Consider the following 21,341-nt stretch of genomic DNA (forward strand, 5'->3'; position numbering starts at 1 on the left):
AAAACTGTAAACTAAAACGCGAACTTTAAAATCCAAACAGAAACTTATTGAGTAATTCTTGATACGTGTTCGCGTCCATACTGTAAAACAGGCAGTCTAGATATATGATGTAACGTTAGCTAATAAATGTTGTTAATTTCTTTATTAGTTAAATTATTTTTGAGCAGTGACTTGAGAAAGCATGAAACAATGACAACACTACACAATTAAAGAAACACAAATGATTATAGAGAGAAGCCTCAACGTGAACGCAACAGATGAACAAATAGAAAGTAAAGCTTTTTGCTTATCAATCTTGTTTTATTTAAATTGATTTAATATAAATGGATAATTATGATTAAAATTGCATATTTGGATTTAACCGCTCATCTTCGAAAAATAATGCAGTTGTGGTACAAAAATTGGTTTCAAGCTCAGATTGAAAGCAATAGAACGATTAGCTTAATGGCGTATCCATATGACGTCATAAGTGCATGACTCGTCCACCAAAACAATATTAGCTTTAACCACAGAAATGAAATACAAGAAAAATCGATTTGCATTATAAGATTCCCTGGATGAATTATGCATTCTAATTTATTTTCCTTTTATTTCATAATCATTAGTGACTAAGAAATATTGTTTTTATCATGATCTTGCTTAATATTTTGCAATTACGCAGCTGATCTTAAACGTTAATGGATTATTAGAAGAGAGGCTAATGCTTATTCTTTTTGTGTATTTAAAGTGCGTAAAGGTTTTTGCACGAATAGATAGGGTTTAGTTCAAACGACTTTATTTGAATGTTATTTTATTTTCCTTTATTTATCTAATCAAAATAAATTACATATTTTGCAAAAACTTTTACTTCTTAATTTTTTGCTTTTAATCGTTCTTTTGCGTTTATAGTTAATGGAAAAGGCAAAAAACGAAGTTTAATTAAAAAGCCTTAATTCATTTTAATTTTAAATAATTGCTTAAATAAATCATTTATTATCATGCTTTGTACGGATATGAATAGGCAGCCAGATTCATTAAGAGTTAAATAATAGTTATTTTTCTACTTTCTTGCAAGTTAAGTTTTAATTTGGGGCCATTTAAGGATGACATGAAAATCGTCGTCTTTGTATAAATAAGACAGAGTTTGTATGTGCATCTATTTGTGCGTCGGTCACCTTCTCACCCGCTCAAAGGGTTCAAAAATTAAAAAAAAAAAAAGAAAAAGGTTAAAATTACCTTCAGATAAGTCTTGTTGCTCTTTAAGCCGTTTTTCTAAAAATACGAATGGACGTTCTTTTTTATTTCAATAAAAGCCATAAATAAATAAACAGTATTTCCATGCGACGAAATAACTATCGTTTTAAATTCGGAACCCATAGAAAAACCCATAAAACATACCTCATTCGAAGTGTAAAGGTTTTCCCTAGAAAAATAGTGAAAACATTTTGTTTTATCAACTGCGATCAACAATTGAGTAATTTTTTCTGTTGCCATTTTTACTTAAGAGTGAATTTAAAAAATATATTTTTCTATATTCGTCGAATGATAACTTCTTATCATTAGACTTTTCTGGTAATAGGAGGGAGAGAGGGTTAATTTTTTTTAAAACTTTTTTTAATTAATGTATTCATCGTTGTTATTATTATTATTATTATTTATTTATTTATTTATTATTATCATCATTATTTGTTTAATCTACAGACTATTGGAGAGATTTTATTGTTGATTTCAATAGAGACTTTTAAGGTTGTTTTTTGTCTAATAATTATGAATAACTTAACGGGACTTAAGGGACTTAAGGTTAAGATAACGGTCCGCTGCCGGTATTTTAGTATAGTTGTCCAGCACATACATAGAAGTTGCCCTGAAGATAAATGATTTTAGAAACTGTTTTCCTCACTATAATGGACATATATAGACTTCTTCTTTATAATAGGAAATGTAGAGTTTTTTTTATCTTCAGTCAAATGAAAATGTTTTGCGACCACTGCCGTATTTCTTATAGGGATTTTGGGGGACTGTAGTTTTTATTTGTTATTGTAGTCCTCATTTAAATGAGAAGTTTTAATGACTAGCTTTTGACTTCTAATGGAGGTTTTTGGAACTATTTTTACTCTGTAAAAAATTGAGTATTTCCGTGTAACGTTTCGGGATTTCAATGTTTTTTATTAATATCCTGGAAATATCAAGTACGATTATCAAAACGTTTCCTGAATTGCTAAAAGTTGCACGAAAGCCGACTTATCTCTGTTGTAAAAAAAAAAAAAATAGCTTTCAGTTTAGATTAACATGAGAGTATTTATAATGCGTATCGGCTTTAATTCAATCACGGCTCGTCGAGACTGGTTAAGTTCCCATTGGGAGCGAATAAGTCTTTGCATTACGCAGCTTTGCAAGAATTGCAATTAAGTGAGATGCTTGATACTTATTTGTAATTCTGGCTTAACTTTGATCATGTTTGAAAACTTATTCTTGAAGCTGTTTTATTATCCCTACCTACGATTATTCTTAAGCTCCAGAGACACGAATGGCTTTAAACGGGAAAATTTCTATATTTTTCTGGGTGATTTCAGGAAGGTTACTGAATTTTAGGGGAAAAAGTCCGTGGGTTTTGTTACTCCTAGAAATTGGACACATCAGCTGCCTATTATTGTCCAGAAACGTTTCTGAATCGTTTTTACCGTGTTCTATTCTAATGAGGGTGTGTATATTTTATTGCTTCTCTTTTAAATAGACCCTAATGTTAAACATGTGTCACTTTTCATAAGGTTCAATAAACTAATTGCGCATAAGATTCTTAGTTATTGTATTCTCTAAATCAAAAAATGTAACTGTTTCAGGGACTAATTTCAATATTCTAAAAATAATGTGTGCATTAAATTGATTCTCTTTTCAATGGGCAAGAGTGTTGAAAATGTGCCATTTATCATAGGGTTTTATAAACTAAATTTGCATAACATTATCGATTATTTTGTTGCCTAAACTCAAAGTTTTATAATATTTTGAATAATAAGGAGTTTAGCATTTGATGAGTGGAAAAATAACACCGATAATTTAGCTGTGTCAAACTTTATAGTTTTCCTTTTGTTAGTAAAGAAGAAAAATAATTTTAACAAATTTATCAACTATACTATATATATGCTGATAAAATTTATGAAGTGTAATTACATGTTAAAGTCAAATTTTGTACCAATGCTTTTAACTACATCAAAGGAAACGTAATTCGGAACAATTTCTACTCGTCTTTCGAGAGCAAAATGATAGTCTTATTTCATGCGAGACCAGCTATTGATCCGTTTCTCGCCGAGTGGAACTTTCTAGTTAAATGGCTTTGAGATGAAACCATCGCAAATGGCTGTAAGTAAACGGATTTTAAATAAATTACAAAGTTTATTTCACTGAATTATTGAATGAACTTCAAACGTTTACAGCTGACGCAAGAAAATGTTAAATCTTCAAAACCCTTTCAGTAGAAAGAGTTTCATTTGAATGAGCTCAGAATCATTAAAGTTTAGTGGAGTGTGAGGTAAGAACTGCTCACTTTTAAGAACTGCTCACTTTTAGGAACTGCTCACTTTTAGGAACTGCTCCCTTTTAGGAACCTTTTGTTTTATGAGAATTATCAAAAATGTGATTGGAATGTAAAAGGACTCATAAGAATGTCACTGAATGCATTGTAAAAAGTTAAAAAAATCATAAAAGTTCAAAACTGAATCTCCGTGTCTTGCAAATTTTAAATATTTTTTAAATACTGTTTAAAGAAAAATGTATTTAGTTTTTTAAAAATAAATAAAAATGTTATTTTATATATGTTAACTTAATATATTACATTAATGATATTGTTTTTTCTGTGAACATTACTAACCAGATGAAGATGATATTGTAGAGGTATACCTGTAGCCGAAATATCATTGTTTTTAATATGTCTTTTAAATTATTACTTTCGTCATATTAATTTAAAATCAACAATTTTCATGATAAGTTTAGCATTTTGTATATTAAGTTTACTACATTTTTTTCCGCTTACGAAGAAGAGGAAAATGGAATAGTTTTTAAAACATCTATATCTTTTGTACGATGTAAATACCACCGTTGATTGCGGTAAATCTCCAGCCTTGCTGTTTTACACTCTTCAGAGGTTCGATGGGGACTGAGCTGAAAAATTCTTTCGCATTTGCCACACTTTTCAGGCCTAGCACCATCCAATGTTTCGTTGTTGTTTTGTCAAGAAAATAATATATTGTTAAATGTTTTAAAGATTGACTGTATCACTTTTAAACAAGAAGTTCTGTCTAGAACTAGACGAGACTACTTTCCCGTATACCCATACTACTTTCTAGTACCTGATTCAATATTCTCAAAAATAGCTAAAGTCGCAAATTTTTTCAAACATATTTTTAAAATACTTTAAGCTGATTTCTAGGAATAAAATATTCCTCACTTATCTAAAAAAATTAGATGCGTAAAAAAAAAGAAAAAAAAAACCCGAACAAATAAAATAGCAGCAACTTTTAAACAAAGCAGCTAATACACTTTTTTTCATTAAAAAAAATCTTTAACAGCTTTCAAAGCGAAAAAATAATAATTAAAATTAATAAGCTCATTAAAATAAATACATAATATCAAAAAAAAAAATCGCCTTTTTCCCCTGTTGCCAAAAACATTTTTTTAAATGAACTAATGCACTTACCAAAAAAAAAAACAATAAAATGTCAACTTAAAGAAATAATTTTCATTGTCAAAAAAAAAAAAAAAAATCATCTGCACATATTTTTATATAGAAACATAAATGACTTCGAGTTTATTCGCCAAAAACTGAGTACCTAAATTGAAACTTTAGCGTAAAAATAAAAACAAGTCATATCAACAATAATTATTTCACAGTTAAAACCATAACTGCGGAGTCGGAGTCGAAGTCAATCTCATTTTGAGATAAAGGAGTCGGAGTCGAATATTTAAGAATCGGAGTCAGTCATTTGTCCTTCGTGTATAAATTTTTGCCAAAGCTACGAAGTCAGAGTCGAAGTCGGGGAGTCGGAGTCCGATTAATTATCGGGCACAATAGTCGGAGTTGGAGTCAAGTGCCCCTAAATTCTCGGAGTCGAACTCTGGAGTTTGGCGTCAAGAGTTATTTCCAACAAAATTTGTTTGAAGTAACTATCTACATTCACTTTCAGTTTCCCCGTAGGCGCTATTGTTAAGGGATTTGAACTGTTCAAAATTGAACGGAAAATTGTTCAAATCAAAAAGATGTTTTACATACAAGTTTTTCATCAAAAGTTTTTTCCTACAAAGTCTGTTTGAAGCAAATTCGCCTCACAGTTCGGAATTGCCTTGAATTTCCCCGTAGACGCTAATGTTAAGTTTTTTTGAACTGTTCAAAACTGAATAAAAAGTAGTTCAAATCAAAAAGTAAAATATGGGAATGAGGTGCCCTCGCTGAGATCTTTCGAACAAAAAAAAGTTTTTTCGAATCGGACTATTCATTCAAAAGTTATTAGGGGGGGCAGACAGACAGACCGACAGACCGACAGACATTTTTCCCCATCTCAATACCCTACTTTCCAATTTTTAATTTTCCGATATTTATTTAATTATTTTAATAATTTTTGACATTTTTTTTGTTTTTCGCGATATTTTTAAGATGCATTGAGCCTTCTTTCATGCTTTTTTCCTATTTTTCCTCTTTCTTTTTACTGGGAAAGTAGGCTAAAAAGGACGTTGAACATTGCTCGTCGTGTTTTTTTTTTTTTTTCCTTCTTTTAATCAATAATATTTCAATAGGTAGAAAATAACACCGAACTTCCGGGGACGCTTTTTTAATGTAAACATTGCATTTTGAATAAATATTATATATACGAAGTTAAAAGCATAAATTTATGTATATAGTGTTAATATAGGAAGACTATAAATTATTCCTTTCACTGCAGCTATTTTGTTAACGTTTTTATTTTCAATTTAGTTGTAAACGCAACAAAAAACTTTAAACGACATGTTATCTTATAAGTGCAAGTGGAATGTATTCTTTCACAAAAGAAAAAAAAAAAACAGAAACTTAAAAAAAATTAAAGAAAGCACTATGTCAGCATTTGATAATTAAAGTAGACAACAACATGAATTGTATCGCAAAGCAAAATATTTTTAATTTGAATAGTTTTAACATAATTATTTTAAAAAGTGGCACCAATGTTTAGTTGATGTTTGAGATAAATGAACATGTTATTCTTTTTTTTTTCTTTTTTATTCTAATGGGGCTGCGTTGGATGCACTACCTTTTGCAGACCTAATGCGATTCTCCGATGTAGCATTCATTCTTTCATGTGGTACCACTATGGCGGAAGCCATTCCCACGAGAATTTTGACGCCCAGTTTCCTCACCAGATGGATGCACCTGGGATCTATTTGATGCGATACTGCACTACGAATTTAATTTTACTAAAACCACTCTAGTCCAAACAAGCACACGAGTGATGTTTTACATGAAGCATGCGGCAGGGACGCGGCCGATTTTCTGCATCTTGAAGTTCCAGAAACTGCAGCCAGGTTCGAATCTGCGTCTTAGAGCGTAGGAGACCAACGCCTACCCACTTTACCACTCAGTCGGCAGTGAAATGAATATTCCGAATTAAAACGTACAAACACATTTTTAGTTTTAATCACTTTACATGCAAAAGGTATTAAATTTAAACGACTTAATAGTATACAGCTATATATAGTAAGGCTTGATAGTTCATTAATAAAACAAGCTGAAGAAAAATTTAAAATTGTTTTTTTGATTCGTTTTATATAAAAAAAATCTCATATAAACATGTATGATAGCAATCTGCAAATAATACAGTTTGGAATTTAAAAATGTATGTACTGTTTTTAATTTTGAGAAGTTCAAGTGTATTTTAAGAAGCATTTTATCAGTGAAATAAAAACTGATTGCAACTAATAAAACGAATTCTAGTTTTGAACGCTTTCTCATGATTACGAAACAGTAATGTTAATTTACATTAGGAATGTTTGATCTAAATTAGAGAACAAACACCAAAACTTTTAGAAAAGGCATCTTCCATCACAAACTGGACGGCTGATTAAGTAGGTCAACATTCTGTCCCAAGAACTGAGCTAACAAAGAATTGAGATAAGAGCGTAAACTGATAATCTTCTTGAGTAGCTTAATGAAGAATTGAATCACCTTAATGTGTAAATAACGGATCTCATTCAACACACACAACATCTGTTTTTATGCTTCAATCGATTTTAGATTAGGATCCGATGTTTTAAAAAACTGATGGTGCCGTAGCTCCTAATATTTTTCATAGTCTACGAGTTTCTTTTTTTCTTCTTCTTAATTTAAGACCTTTTTATGCAGTGACATCTGTTGTTTGAGAAAATTAAAGTTTATTTACTGTGATTTATTTCTAAAGCATAGTTTTTCTTTTTTTTTGGAGGCAGCGCTATTGTTTAAGGATAAAAAAGCAAGATATTGACGGAAATTACAGGTAACCAATTTGCAAATTGCAATTCTTAATTCATTTGTGTGAGATTTCTGATTATTTAAGCTAAAAGGATTTTTTTTTTTAACTCTAATCATCATATCATACTCGTACTGAAGTAGAGTACATCGTTTTCTAAGAAAAAATTAATTACGGGACACTTTCAATTCCAAAGTAATATTTTCGTGATAAAATGGATACTAAACAATTCTACCTCAGTTTAACTAAATTTTGAGCCTCAAACTAATTTTTTGCAAGAAAAGTGTTTCAAAACAAAAGCATGTGAATTTTAACTTATTGATACGTACACGTGCGTGTATGTGTGCTATTGTTGTGACATAACATATATATTATAGTAAATTTGTGGTTCAGTTTACAGCTTGATACTTTAGTATACTTAATTATATTTCATATACTCACGTGTCTTCAATGTAAAACATGTGACCATCAGCTGCTAAGCACTTTCCTCTAAATGAAAAGATATCTTTCTGTATTTTTATAGGCGGATGGACTCCTTTTTGAAACCAAATGCCAGTCCATCTCGTTGGAAATTCACATCCTTTGGACGCTGGAAAGAAGAAATAAAGGTATTATACTAAAATAATTGGTCTAGAAAAAAATATTTCATGTAGGGGAATGAAGGGCGAAGTAAAATGGCTAAGAGTAATAAGCTATTGGAAAATGAAAAAAATTGGAATCTTGTTTTGAAAATTACAGTACAAAAATAAAGAACAGTGTCCTTTACAATAAAGCTTGCATTGAAACGTTATTTTTTATTTCTTGGCAGAAAGTTTGCGCCTTCAATTTTTGAAATTTACCTGTATTATCATTATGCTTTAATATTCGGCGATTTTTTTTTTCGTGACTGGAATAGACTACATGTGCTACTACATTGTTAAATATTATTGTTGGCATACATTGTTGGCAATAAAAGTAGAGTAAGTATTTCACCATTTCACTAATCCCACTATTTTGATTTGAACCACATTCCCGTAATATAGTTAACCCACTAACTTATATAGTGGTTTTTCGCTAATAAATAAAGGAGAGAGTATGTTCGGATGCAAGTCTGCGTGCCTTTAACCCATCGCACAGCGAGACAACACAGACAAATCTAAATATTCGGCTTTCCTCCCTGTATTTGCTTTACTGGAGCTAACTCATGCTGCAAGGCAATCCCACTTTGTTTCCCTGAACGCTAAGGCCTGAAGTTGGAGCGTAAGACATTTCCCTCATTTCTCCCGCACAATGAAAAATAGCTCGTCCCGAATTTCCCGACAATTCTCTATTACCTTATTTTTAAAAACCAAAATAATCAATTCAATATACAAGAAGTTTATGTTATACTAGTCGACCCGTGCGGAACTCCGCACTGTGCTTTGAATCGTTTCATAAGGTATTTCGCTCTTTAAGAATTTCAAAGGAAGAACATTATGAAGAAGAACCGAAAAAAAAAATTAAGCGCAGAAAGGAAGGCATGTAATTTAAAGCTATCAGTAACAAAACCTCGTTAACTACAACGTTGTGATCATTTGATCATCGCTCACCTTTTGGTCGTACATATTTTCAATTCAAACATAAATATCATTAAAAGTGTGGCTGAGTAGTGACTCGTGATAAAGCAATAATTCTGCATGTAAAAAAACAGGTTGTGGCAAATACAGTCCTGCCCATGTGAGCATCTGACGGGAAAAAAAGAAACATTAAAGAGATATTTATTGGCACGGATTCGAATTGGCGCCATTCTGATTAACAGCCCGACGCCCCAACAAACCTAGCAATTGCGCCTTCCTTTTTGGAAGCTATTCATTGAAGGAATGCGTAGTAAAAAACAGCAAAAAATCTTTTTGCCAAAATAATAATAATAATAATAATAATAAGATCATGCTTCTATGTTTTGTCATTAACCAGCATGATACGATTTAAAATTATTCGCAAAGCATGGAATTTGATTAAAAAATGACGAAGATCTCACGTAGCGATTGAAACGACCATTCTAGAGAAGTAATAAATTAGATTGAAAATAAGTGTTTTTACCTTTGAATATTGAACTATTTCACATAGAAGGTTATTGCTTTAACCGTTACGGCTTAAATGCCAGCACATGTTTCTCTTTTAATCGAACACTTAAAATTCAAAACCAAAACCAGTTGAACTGAGTCCGTTTTTTAAGTGTAATTTTTCGAACGTTGACAAAATGAATTTTTTTTTAGCAGAAAGCAGAGGAGTAGACAATTATTTCTTGCTAATGAAGTTGATAATAATTTTAATGCTTTATATCGTATTCGCGCGAATAAAAAATTAAGAGTTTACTGGGTGAAACTCATAGTTTAAATTTGGCGTAGTATTTTTTCATTTGTACAAAATATCGAACACTTATTAGAAACATCTACATTTCAGCATACAATGAAAATGTTTTTCTGCACAAAAAGGATTTCCTTTAGGTAAATCTAATACTTTTTTATGCTTACATTATGCTGAGTGATCTGGATGTAGTCAAAGCTTAAAAAAAAGGAAGAACACCCTTCGATTAACAGTCAACTTATCCGAATGATATATGTAGCCTGCATAAAGGATTTGAAACACTAAGTAGCATTGCCACTGCATTTATTTTATTACGTTTGTATGTTATGAGTACATGTAATGCGTAATACTAATATAAATTTGATATTATATCGGACAGCCTAAACTGGCCCGAAGTTCAGATAGTTTATAGCCGAACGCTCTACCGAAAAAAATTTATCAATTTAACCGAACAACTAAGTCCAGTGCTTTTAAGCTTTATTAAAATATGAACACACACACAGGCTATTATTATTATTATTATTATTATTATTATTTTGCCGAAAGCGACGTAAAAAATGGAAAACTGATTAGAACTTTGCTTTTAAAAAATGCATAAGAACTACAGGCAGCATTAAGGTTTTGAAACAGCAAGGGGCGTTTTCGAAAACTTGATTTTCCGACTGTAAGTCTATTTTTCTTCATTAGCCAGCCTGATAAGTTTTAAAATGAGAAGGGAATAATATATAAGATAAGATATTGAAGAAACATTTTTTTATTCTTGAAATTTTTTACAATTTGTTACCGCAGGCTGCTTAAACCGTTATAACATAGATGGCAGCACGTGTTCACCATTTAACAGCACGGTTAAAATACAAAATAAATTGAACTATGCTCTTTTTTAAGCGTAGCTTTTCGAATGTAGTAAAAATGTGATAAGCTATTTGTTTTTTGGCAAAAAGAAGAAAAAAATATACATTTTACCCTTCAAATTGAGGTAGTAATTTTTTTATTTGTACAAAGAGTCAAAAACTCATTAGAAGAATATATATTTCAATATACGATTTATTATTTTTTTCTGAACAAAAAACAATTCTATTGTAGTCTGAAATCTTGAACCTGTTACTTAAATTTTCGCTTACATTATGCTTTAATTTTCTTACCAAAGCCAAAGTTTAAAAAAAAAAAAAAAAAAAACAAACGTACCATTTAGAAGTAATTTAGCACAAAGTCACTTCAAATTTTCATATCAGCAAGGAGCGTTTCCTTCTCATTTTTTCATAGTTGTTATTCACTTAATTCAGTGTTCATGTATTGCGCGATATTTCTCTAATTTTTTGTTGCAGATTGTCCGGACGTGGGCCCGAACACGCATTCTCCTGGTTACGAAGAGAACGCTCTGCCGATCAAGCTATTCAGCTCTGTCTGTCATAGCGCAATTAAAGTTATAAGTTTAACTGAAAACCTCATTCTGGTTCTTTAAAACAGGTTTTTCGGCTGAAAAAAACAATTTTCAGACCGTGGGTCTATTTTTCGTCAGTAGCCAGCACCATTAGCTTTAAAATAAGGCGTAAATCAAAGAAATCGATCAAGAATTGAGGAAAATCTGGCGTAGAAACCAAAAACAGGCTACAGAAATAATATATAAGGATTTCAAAATAAGATCAAGAGGCTAAAAATGCAAAAATACTTTTAAGCCAATATGCACGCTCCTAACACATTAGCATTTCTCCTAATTAAAACAAAATGATTTAAGTGTGCATTTTAATTTATTTCTTTCTAATATTTATCACTCAAGAGAAACTGCAAAAGCAAAATTCAAAAAAAAAGAATAATAATAATAATAAAAATAAATTTCATAAAAAATATTTGTTATGTTCAAAACTCCGAACGCTTTTTTTTCAACGAATACTCAATTACGAACAAATGCACTTTCAAGTTATTTCATTAATTGAATTCAATTTAAGCTTTTGTAAAACCTTTAAAAAATGGCTACGGATCATAATTTTACTCCAATAAAGTTTAATACGAGCTCATTTTTAAAACTCATTACGCAGTTCAGAATGTTACACGGTCTGTTTTATTACTTTTGGGAAGGAAGGCGCATTAAAGAATTCCGTATGTGGCATAAAAAGAGCTACTCCATAAAATGCAAATGATCTTAAGACACCTAAAAACTTGCGAGCAATAACAACTCCTTTTGAGAGTGAGAGAAAAAAAATCTTGAACAATTTTTATGAGTTACGAAAAAAAAAATGAGTTTTTTATGCCACAACATAAATATTGCGCTCGTTTTTGCTTCATTTCAGCGTTTTAATGTAGAAAGTCATGCGGCTAAATAATGAAATTTCTTTCTATAATAAGCGTCGTTGTCTCCTAGGAAACTTAATTGAAATTAATCTTCTCCTTTAAGAGCCTGGGGTGCATTGCATTAATTGATGAAACTTGGTGGTGTCTAACTTTGGCAAACCAGGAGGGGGGAAAATCCAGTTTTAATTAGTGTCAAAATAAAATTCAAAAATTAATCAAAAGGAGCTCTGGAAATAATTTCAGACAAAACGAAGGAATGATTTTGGGAAGTTAAATGACTTTAAAATGATACTACAACAGTTTGATACGGTAAAAAAATGAAGCTGTTTTCCACCAAAAGCAATTTTAAATTGTGAAATTCAGGATTTTTTGCGACGAAGAGTAATTAAGATGGCCGCTAAAGAAATGGAACTCCATTTCGATTGTGCAAAAGTTATCAATAAATATTTAAAAATATGTTCTTCGGATTTAAAAAAAAACTGCTGTAGATAAAAGAAGATTCATTTAATGAACTTTATTTCCAAACTTTCTTTTTTTTTTTTTCTGTTTTTGAAAACGAGTGCTTAAGAAATAGAAATTGCTCGTAGTATTAACATTTAAAAAGCAAAGTTGAAGGCATTTTTAAATATTGGTTAATACAGAAAACTGTATTCATCAATCCGTTTAGCTAAATATACTTAGCGTAAAAGACATATTAGCGTAAAGGACAGGAGTTTTAGACTGGGAATTCTGAATGTTAGACACTGGGTACCAAAGTCGCTACCAAATGGTAGCCATTTTCGCATTTTTGGTAGCATAGTATTTGGTAGTTAGCTTTTTTTTTTTTTTTTTAGTATGCTATCAGCGCAAAGAGTAAGAACCGATTAGCTAATGGTAATATGAACAACAGTTTAAAAGATTATATCACTGTAAAATAAAACAAACACATTTTTTCTGGATAGATTGTTTACTATAAAAATATAAGCATACAAAAAAAGGAAATATTTTAGACATTTTTAAATTTAATTTAAATGTAGGCAATTATAACTAAATGGAAGCAAATGTGAAAGCTCATACAGGCTTTGTTTTATTTGTTAAGCAGAACATTTCTGTCCCCAGACGGAATTTTTTCAGATTATTTGAAATTGTAAATAGTCATAAACGTAAAAACGAACCCTTTATCAAACAAAAAATTTTGATATTAAAAATGGACAGTGTAGATGAGAGTTAGAGTAGAAAAGTAGAGAAGAAGAACTCCGAGAATCAATGATTTTGTTACTTTAATTAAAATATTTTCATTTAAACGCTTACAACTTTTACTATTTTACATTATTTTTGTTTTTACTTTCTACCTCTAAACGTTAAATGAAACGAAGAAAGGCTTATTATTTCAAAAATATTTCTCAAAACAAATAATTTTAAAAATCAAAGGAAATCAGTATAGAAGTATTGAAAACAATATTTTGAAAAAAAAAATGTCATTGTTAACACGGCCGCTCATTAACAATGCTTTTATTCCTCATCATAACGATTCATTGTTTTGATTGACTGCTGCGACGCTCTCATTAGACTTTTATGATTTTGTAAGATATGTGAAACTTTAATTTTCCTAATCAATATAAAAAAATACATAAAATCAAACACTCGTTAAAAACATTGCAAGTGTGCATATCATTTAATAAACCCTTCTCTGATGGGTACTGACTAACAATACTCGCGACCTGTCAGATTGTGACAAAAGTATTTTCTTCAAATCGAATCTACTAACAGACTTTAACTTCTTCTTGAAAAATCGAATTATGTATTTTTGTACGAAAAAGCGTGTTTTCGCAGATACAAACACTAAAATTTAATCCATTATTGAATGTAACCCGGAGTGACAATGGTATTGACGTCTAGCCGTATCAATTGCGCACCCAACTGCTTACAAACTAATGAGCTATTTTCAAACTTAATCAGTACACATTCCAACTATTCCAATGCATTCATATATTATGCGACATAGGTTATTAGGGCATCTAGACGCATAAATGCGAGATGAATATATATATCTACTGGTTTTAAACTCTATTAATGCATGACATTTTGCATTACAGTTAAGTAGGAGGTAGGCATTGCAAACAATGCTGATATAAATTGATATTTTTATTGAAATAAAACGCATGTGACCTGCAGTCCATAAACGCGTTCGGTCATTTATTAGAATTAAACCTGAGCACGTATTAAATACAGGAATGATAATTAAATTTTAATTTAGACGCATATCTCCAATACCTACACATTCATAAATTTAATATCTAACGTGGATAAAACCGATCTCTCCATCCGAACGAACAATCCCGCCCTACGACCGGGGATGAAACTTCATTTTTGTCAGGACAAATCACCGGCTTTTCAAATCCAAAAGCACGCTGAAATGAATATGAATAAACTCATTAAAAATCCAGTGTACCAGCGGCGAAACGCGATCAATACCGTGATCCTGCGTTGAGCGCAACATATACCGTTCGTCAGGGAAATAATTAAGTGGCAAATGTGAAACCCACATCAACAATAGACGCATCCGTCGAAGCCCCGTAAACAGAGGGACATCGACCCGTTCGCTAACAAGACAGCACGGATGATTTAATTTCGCTTCTTCTTCGTCTGGAGAACAGTGAGTAATGGCACCGGCATTAACTGTGCTTTCTGGCCCACATCAGGACTGTCGCTATTTATCTGTGCTTAATGGTCCCGGCAAATGTTCGCACATCACGACACAAGAAGAAATGTTAAATTGCTTGCCTCGTAGCTGGTATGCGTTTTCTTGAGGGTAGAAGTGAAATGAGATATATCCGAGTGGCGTAGTTAAAAATAGTAGTTCTCGAATTCTAAGGCCGATTAATCATTCCGAAAGTTTTGGCGATCCTTTCTTTTTATTTTCTTTTTTATCTTTAAAAATATTCAAATAAAAGAAGCGGAATACAAATAAAATAGAAACGCTTATTACCGTTCGAAAAAATGTCAATATATACACACATAAGCTCCAGTACCACCACGGGGTGCCACCAGGGAGCGCAGTGCAGCTATGTTCTTCAACTAAATAATTTAAACTCGAGAAAGGTACTCTCTAACTACTACTCTGACGAATAGAAAATCAAGAAAAGAGAATAACTGCATTTAAAAAATGCTTAAAGTATTTTTTTTAAATACAAACTGCAACATTCTACAATGTTGTTGAAAAACGTAATAAAGTAACTAAATTAAATACAAAAATAAAGTAAAATCTGTGACCTACTTCCCCCAATTAATTCCAATTTGAATTCTGAAACTTTGAATTCAAATTATGTTTTTCGCAATCACGAGTTGCGACAAGACCCTACTGATTAGAGTTATTGTTTCTAGAAACGGCTCCCCCCCCCAAGCATGTCCCTCCTCCTGGGTGGTTACGTGTCTATAGTTGTGTGTGTAGGCTTACGTGTGTGCACGTAGGCGTGTGTATGTGTGTAAAGGCGTGCGCGCGTAGGGGAGTGTGTATGAGCATGCGTGTGTAGGACATGGACGCCACCGCCCAGCAAAAGTGGATTCCGGTGGACAGTGCTCAGGACCAGCCGCGCCGCCGCCGGTGGACGGTGGTGCTGCAGCCCTGGTCCAAGCTGAAAAAGGAACCGGAACATCAAGGACTGTCAAGTGAGAACAATAAGCAATCGTGATTGCTCAATAAAATATAAATGTTCATTACCGTTCAAAAAAATGTCAATAGATACATACATAAGCTCCACCCGGGAGCGCAGTGCAACTGAATTTTTCAACTAAATAATTTCAACTCGAAAAAGGTAGTCTCTAACTACTACTCTAAAGAATAGAAAATCAAGTAAAGAAAAATTACTGCTATTAAAAAAAGTCTTAAAATATTTTTAAAAAAAATTTCAAACTGCAACTTCCTACAATGTTGCTGAAAGATGTAATGAAGTAACTAAGTTAAATTGGAAATAATTCAATTGCAAGCAATTCCAAATCCATTAAAAGAAGGACACATGTTTTAAGAAGTTGTAGACATCATTAGGAGGCCTCAAAAAGGTTTGGCGAAGAATTTGTCTCCGCTAGAAACATTACGTACTGTACAATGGAATGATGTGTCAAGTACCCCAGTTATAGTTTTTCTTTTATTACTTTAAATGAAAATAATTTCCCTTTCTTAAAACAAATGCACTATTGACACTGCTACAAACATTCTTTTTCGTAAAGCTTTCGCAGCAAAAAAAAAATCAAGTTTTAAAAAGAGAGCAACACTAAAAAAATCCTAAACGTTACTTCTTATTAGACGTTGCGGGATTTCACGCGTTTTTGACTTAATTCCCCGTGAAATCAAGTATACTTGCAAAAAAGGTCCTAAATTGCTTCAAGTTGCACGATTGCAGACTCCTAACTGGTGTGAAAAATATTTTTAGCCTTCAGTTTAAAGATTAAATGAGTGTATTTTTTAAGTGTATCGTCTTGAGTTCGATTACGGCCTGTCCAGGTTGACTAAGTTTCCAATGAGAGCGAATAAGTCTCTGGATAACTGCAGCTTTGACAGACAAGAATTGCAAGCAAGGGAGATGCTTGGTTCTTACTTGCAATACCGGCGTTGGCCATGGTTGCATTGATGCTTCTGGAGCTTTCTTAGTAACTCTGGGAGGTTCTAGTCAATTGTATTAAACGTACCGAATTTCCGTTAAAGGCTGGGATTACAGTGCTGGGATTACAATAATGTAAGGATCAAAAAAAAAAAAAAAAACCTGCTTATTTCAAAACAAAACTAGTCCAAACACAGTGAAAAAATTTCATTGCATTAGTTTATATATTTAAAAGTTATGAATGGTTTTAGGTCATGCTCGCTATTATACAAAAGAAAAACATTAAATTGATTTTTCTCGATAATTGTCTTTTTCTGTGCGTGTGTGTGTGTGTGTTTTCATGTTATTAGAATCCCTAAGGATTTTTTCTATTAAAGATACAGCTTTAAAGTAGTTCTTTTTGCAATTAGGATAATGTATTTAACAAAACTGTGCATTGGATCAGCATTTTATAAATTACTCAAATGTTTAGAGCATGTTATACCTTTAAAAACCATTTTTAAAAAAGTGCGATTTTTTGCATAATTAATCACATAAAATTTTCTAAGAAACACAATAGCAAATGAATGCACAGATTTTCAGAGATGATAATTGTGATCGTTTAGCAAAAAGCTATTTTGAAACTAGTGCAAAAACAAAAAACCTTAGGGGTTCAAAGAACGAATTTTTTCAAAACTTTTTGAATTTAAAAAAAATAGGCGATATTTTAAAATTTTGAAAATAAATTATTGATTACGAAATAATTATGCATGTTCTGCTTTCAAAGAAAAAAAAAATTTACTTAAATTTTAAAAAAAAATGTTTGGAAGCTAATGTGACCCCTTAACCGGTGAGATCTCCATATTCTTCAGAAAGATCCAAGGCTAATTTCAGGATGGCTACTGATTTTAAGCGAAAAACGCTCCTGGTTTTTGAAAGATATCTTACTGGCAGAATTTGGGCACGTTAGATGCCCAATAATTTCCAGGAATGTCTCTGAATCGTTTTTACAGTGGATTTTATTCACAAATGAGTCTTCATAATAGCTAAAATATATCACCAATCCGAAAAATCTTAAAAGAAACTACTCACAAGAGTAAGCGCGTATTTACTTCCATTTCCGTTATAACCACTAAGAGAGCATCAAAGCACAAATCATAGCAAGCACAAATCATCTCAGCGTATACACTGCAAAAGCAATTCAGAAAAGTTGCTAGAATTTAATGAGCAGCTAATGTGCCCAATTTCTGCCATTTCTTGCAAAAACCGCGAACGTTTCGTGCTAAAAGCCAGTAACTTTCCTGAAATTGAACTGGAATCTTTCTGAAAAATTCAGAAATCTTCCCAACCAAAGTCAATCATGTTTCTGAAATAACTCAGAAATATTCAGTGAAACCATATTAGTGTATAGTAATATCTTGGAATGTTCCTGCTTTACCATGACAGCTTCTATAGCAAATATGGCCGCAGTGAAGTCGGAATTGTAAGCAATTCCTTTACATCTACAACGTCCGGAGACTTTATTTCGCTTTTGGTTAAGGCTCAGTCAATTCGGAGAAACCATTATAATTCTGAAGGAGAAACACCCCATAAAGTGGCATAGCATAATTTTACACTGGTAGCTAAAAATGTTTTCATTACAAAAAAGAAATCGGTATTCATGAAACTAAAAGAAAATCTTTTGGCAACAAAACTTGTTTTTCTCAGGAAACAGGTGTAAACCTTTGAAATCCTGAATCAGTACCCGGATGTAATCAGTGACATTTCGAATTCTTTCACAGTGTATAATAACTATCCATAAGACCTACATGTAAACATTTGGATGAACATTTAATCCCATACTTAATTAATATTTATTTGAATAAAAAGAAAACTTACGCACGGGACATTTTTTCGAGAGTCGCCCAATTAAATAAACAAATTAAATTTTTAAATTTAATAAACAATTTCAGTTCTTAATTTTCTGCGATAATAAATTGAATTTCAATTTGTTGCGTGCAACACAAAATAAAAAAAAGCATTGTCGATTTCACATAAAACTATTTCATAATCCACTTTGAGAAAAAAATCTCCTAATAATTCTACAAAAGGTGAAAAATAAAGTAAGGACAAAATATTTTTGCATTAACGCATCTAAATTCCTTTAAATTGGGTCACTAAAGGGATAACGAAATAAAGAGATAAAAACCACAACAGGGAAATGTGAGCTTTAGTAATTTAATCAGCGTTGTGTAAATCTCGTCTCACAAAGCGAATTTTGCAAGATCAAATCTGAATCACTAGAAAAAGGACAAAGCACCAGGAGCCTATCTTATTTTATTAAAGATTTTCTTCTTGGTAAACATTCAAGACAATATCCTGTAGGAATTTTTTTTAAGAAAGAGAGGTTTTTGAAAATTTAATCATTTTCTTTCGTATTAGCATGCGAATAAATTAATTCCATCGATGCTTTCTTTTATATAAATATACAATGTTGTGGTAGGGGAATATTAGTTTTGAAGCCGATTAAGAGAGTATAAACAAAATAAATTAAGTTTTAGCCTAAAAATTAATTTCAAATATAAGTTTACCGATCACACTGTATCAACGTCAGATAAATATCTGCGTCGGTGTCAGATTTTTATTTGCATTGAGCAAGGTTGAATAACCTAGCTTAATGCAAATAAAAAAAATAAAAACTTTAAGAAACTAGTAATATTAATGTAATTTCTTATAAAATTACCAGGGATATTGGTGTGAACTGATTCATTACTTTTTGGATATACGTAGTCAATTCCGCTTTACAACTAGAAGTTTACAGGGTTTTCATTCTTGAATCAGGAAAAGTTTTAAAAGAAATTTTAATTTCCCAAGTCATTTTAATTAAAATACTTTTTAAGACTGAAGTAAAACATGTAACAATAAATGAACTTACTAAGAAAGAAGCTTGTAGATAACCAACTCCTTTCAAAGACTACCGAATGTTATTTTTCGCTCTTCAGTTTTAAAAAATGCTAGATGCTCCTTTGGATACCACCGGTCTGTCTTCTCATTATTGCAGACTGAGTGATTTTATGGTAATTATATTGCATGAGTTTTAGGGGGAAGGGGTCTTTTTCTAAATATTTTTGGTCACTTTTTTTTTTTTTTTTTTTTTGTTGATGGCCGGCTATGTGTTGAATATAATATGGTTTTATGTATTTAATTATTTTTGGTTTTAACGTAAATATTTTTGCATGACTTTTCTTGGCAGTGAGGGCGATATCGTAAGCATGATTGATCTAACTAAGACTCTTGCAAAAACAGATGACCAAGACTTTTGAATGTCGGATGTCTTCTTGTAAAAAAAAAAAAAAAAAAGTTTTGCGGACATGATTGAATAACTTCAAAATTTTAAATTTGCAATCACAAAGGGCAAACAAAGTGGGATATAAATTAAAGATGACCACAGCGATAAAAACTGAAAAAAAGCAAAAAAAAAAAAAAAACCAATAAAACACTGAATTTAAAAATAGGCTGAAAAATAAAGCATTCTGCAATCAAAAACTGGAGTAATAATTTAAAACATTTTTACTCCCATTTTGCTTTTTTTAACGTTCTTTCTTCTCTAATCTAAATTTTAAAATGTAGCGTGGATTACTTCATTCATCTAAAATTTACAGCTTTCAGTGAATTTGAACTTTAAAAAATTGTTTACTTATACTTAATATCATTCAGAAATAGCACCGATAAATCTTTAAAAGTTATACATAACTCATGGAGCAAACGTAGGCGGTAAGAAATTTGCACCATAATAATATAAAATGAAACATGCTGTTAAGAAGTGCAGTTTAAAGAAAAAGTTGGGGGGGGGGGGGGAGTTCGTCCTTGAGAAGTCAAAATGAAATTGAAGCCACATTTTAAATGAATTAAATGACATATCTTTGCTTTCAAAAAATTTCTCAAGTAAGATGTGCTTTAAAAAAAACCGATCATAATTAACGTTTTCTTGCTCCTAAAATTAAATAATACTCTAAAACTCTACAAGAAAAACAATAAGTACAAAACATACAATTTGGAAGAATATGCCTAAAACATTATGTGGGAGGGGTGGGAGGAGGAGTGAAGTTTTAACATTTACTAGTTCATTTGCTAACACATAGGCAAAATGGTGAAATTAAGTCTTAATCATACACTGTAAAAAAATTCCGAGACGTTACTGACTATTTCCATGTAACGTTTCGGGAGTTCAATGGTTTTTACATACTTCCTGCAAATATCAAGTATCATTGTCAAAAAGTTTCCTGAATTGCTACAAATTGTCCGAATTCAGACTTTTCTCTGTTGTAAAAAATATTTTTAGCTCCCAGTTTAAAGAATTACTGAGAGTATTTATAAGGTCTACCGGCTTTGGTTCGAGTACGGCTCGTCCATGCTGATTAAACTCCCAAAGGGAGTGAATAAGTATGGACTACGTAGCTTTGCAAGAATTGCAATCAAGTGTGGCACTTGATACCTATATGCAATTCTGGCTTAGCTTTGGCCATGTTTGCCACTGTTTTTGGAACTGTCTTGATAAACCAGGAAGGTTCCAAGCTTTTATGTTATCCCTACTTAAGATTACTCTGAAGTTCCAACGGCACGACTGGCTTTAAACGGGAAGATTTCTGGATTTTTCAGGAAAGTTACTGAGTTTTAACAGAAAACGTTACTGGGTTTTGCGAGGAATGTTACTGGCATTGATTGGGCACATCAGCTGCCTATTATTTTA

General features: G+C 31.7%; 1 protein-coding gene across 1 annotated transcript in view; it reads right to left on the reverse strand.

The window, feature by feature from the left end:
* Positions 1–21,117, reverse strand: part of LOC129228562 (uncharacterized) — an 84,404-nt gene extending 63,287 nt beyond the window's left edge. The window contains exons 1-2 of the mRNA XM_054863245.1: positions 21,087–21,117; positions 7,884–8,031 (exon numbers count right to left, since the gene is read on the reverse strand). Coding sequence (XP_054719220.1) covers positions 7,884–8,031; positions 21,087–21,117 — 179 coding nt within the window. The remainder of the gene's footprint in view (positions 1–7,883; positions 8,032–21,086) is intronic.
* Positions 21,118–21,341: the final 224 nt, after the last annotated feature.

This window comes from Uloborus diversus, chromosome 8 (assembly GCF_026930045.1).
Source record: "Uloborus diversus isolate 005 chromosome 8, Udiv.v.3.1, whole genome shotgun sequence".
Lineage (NCBI taxonomy): Eukaryota > Metazoa > Arthropoda > Arachnida > Araneae > Uloboridae > Uloborus > Uloborus diversus.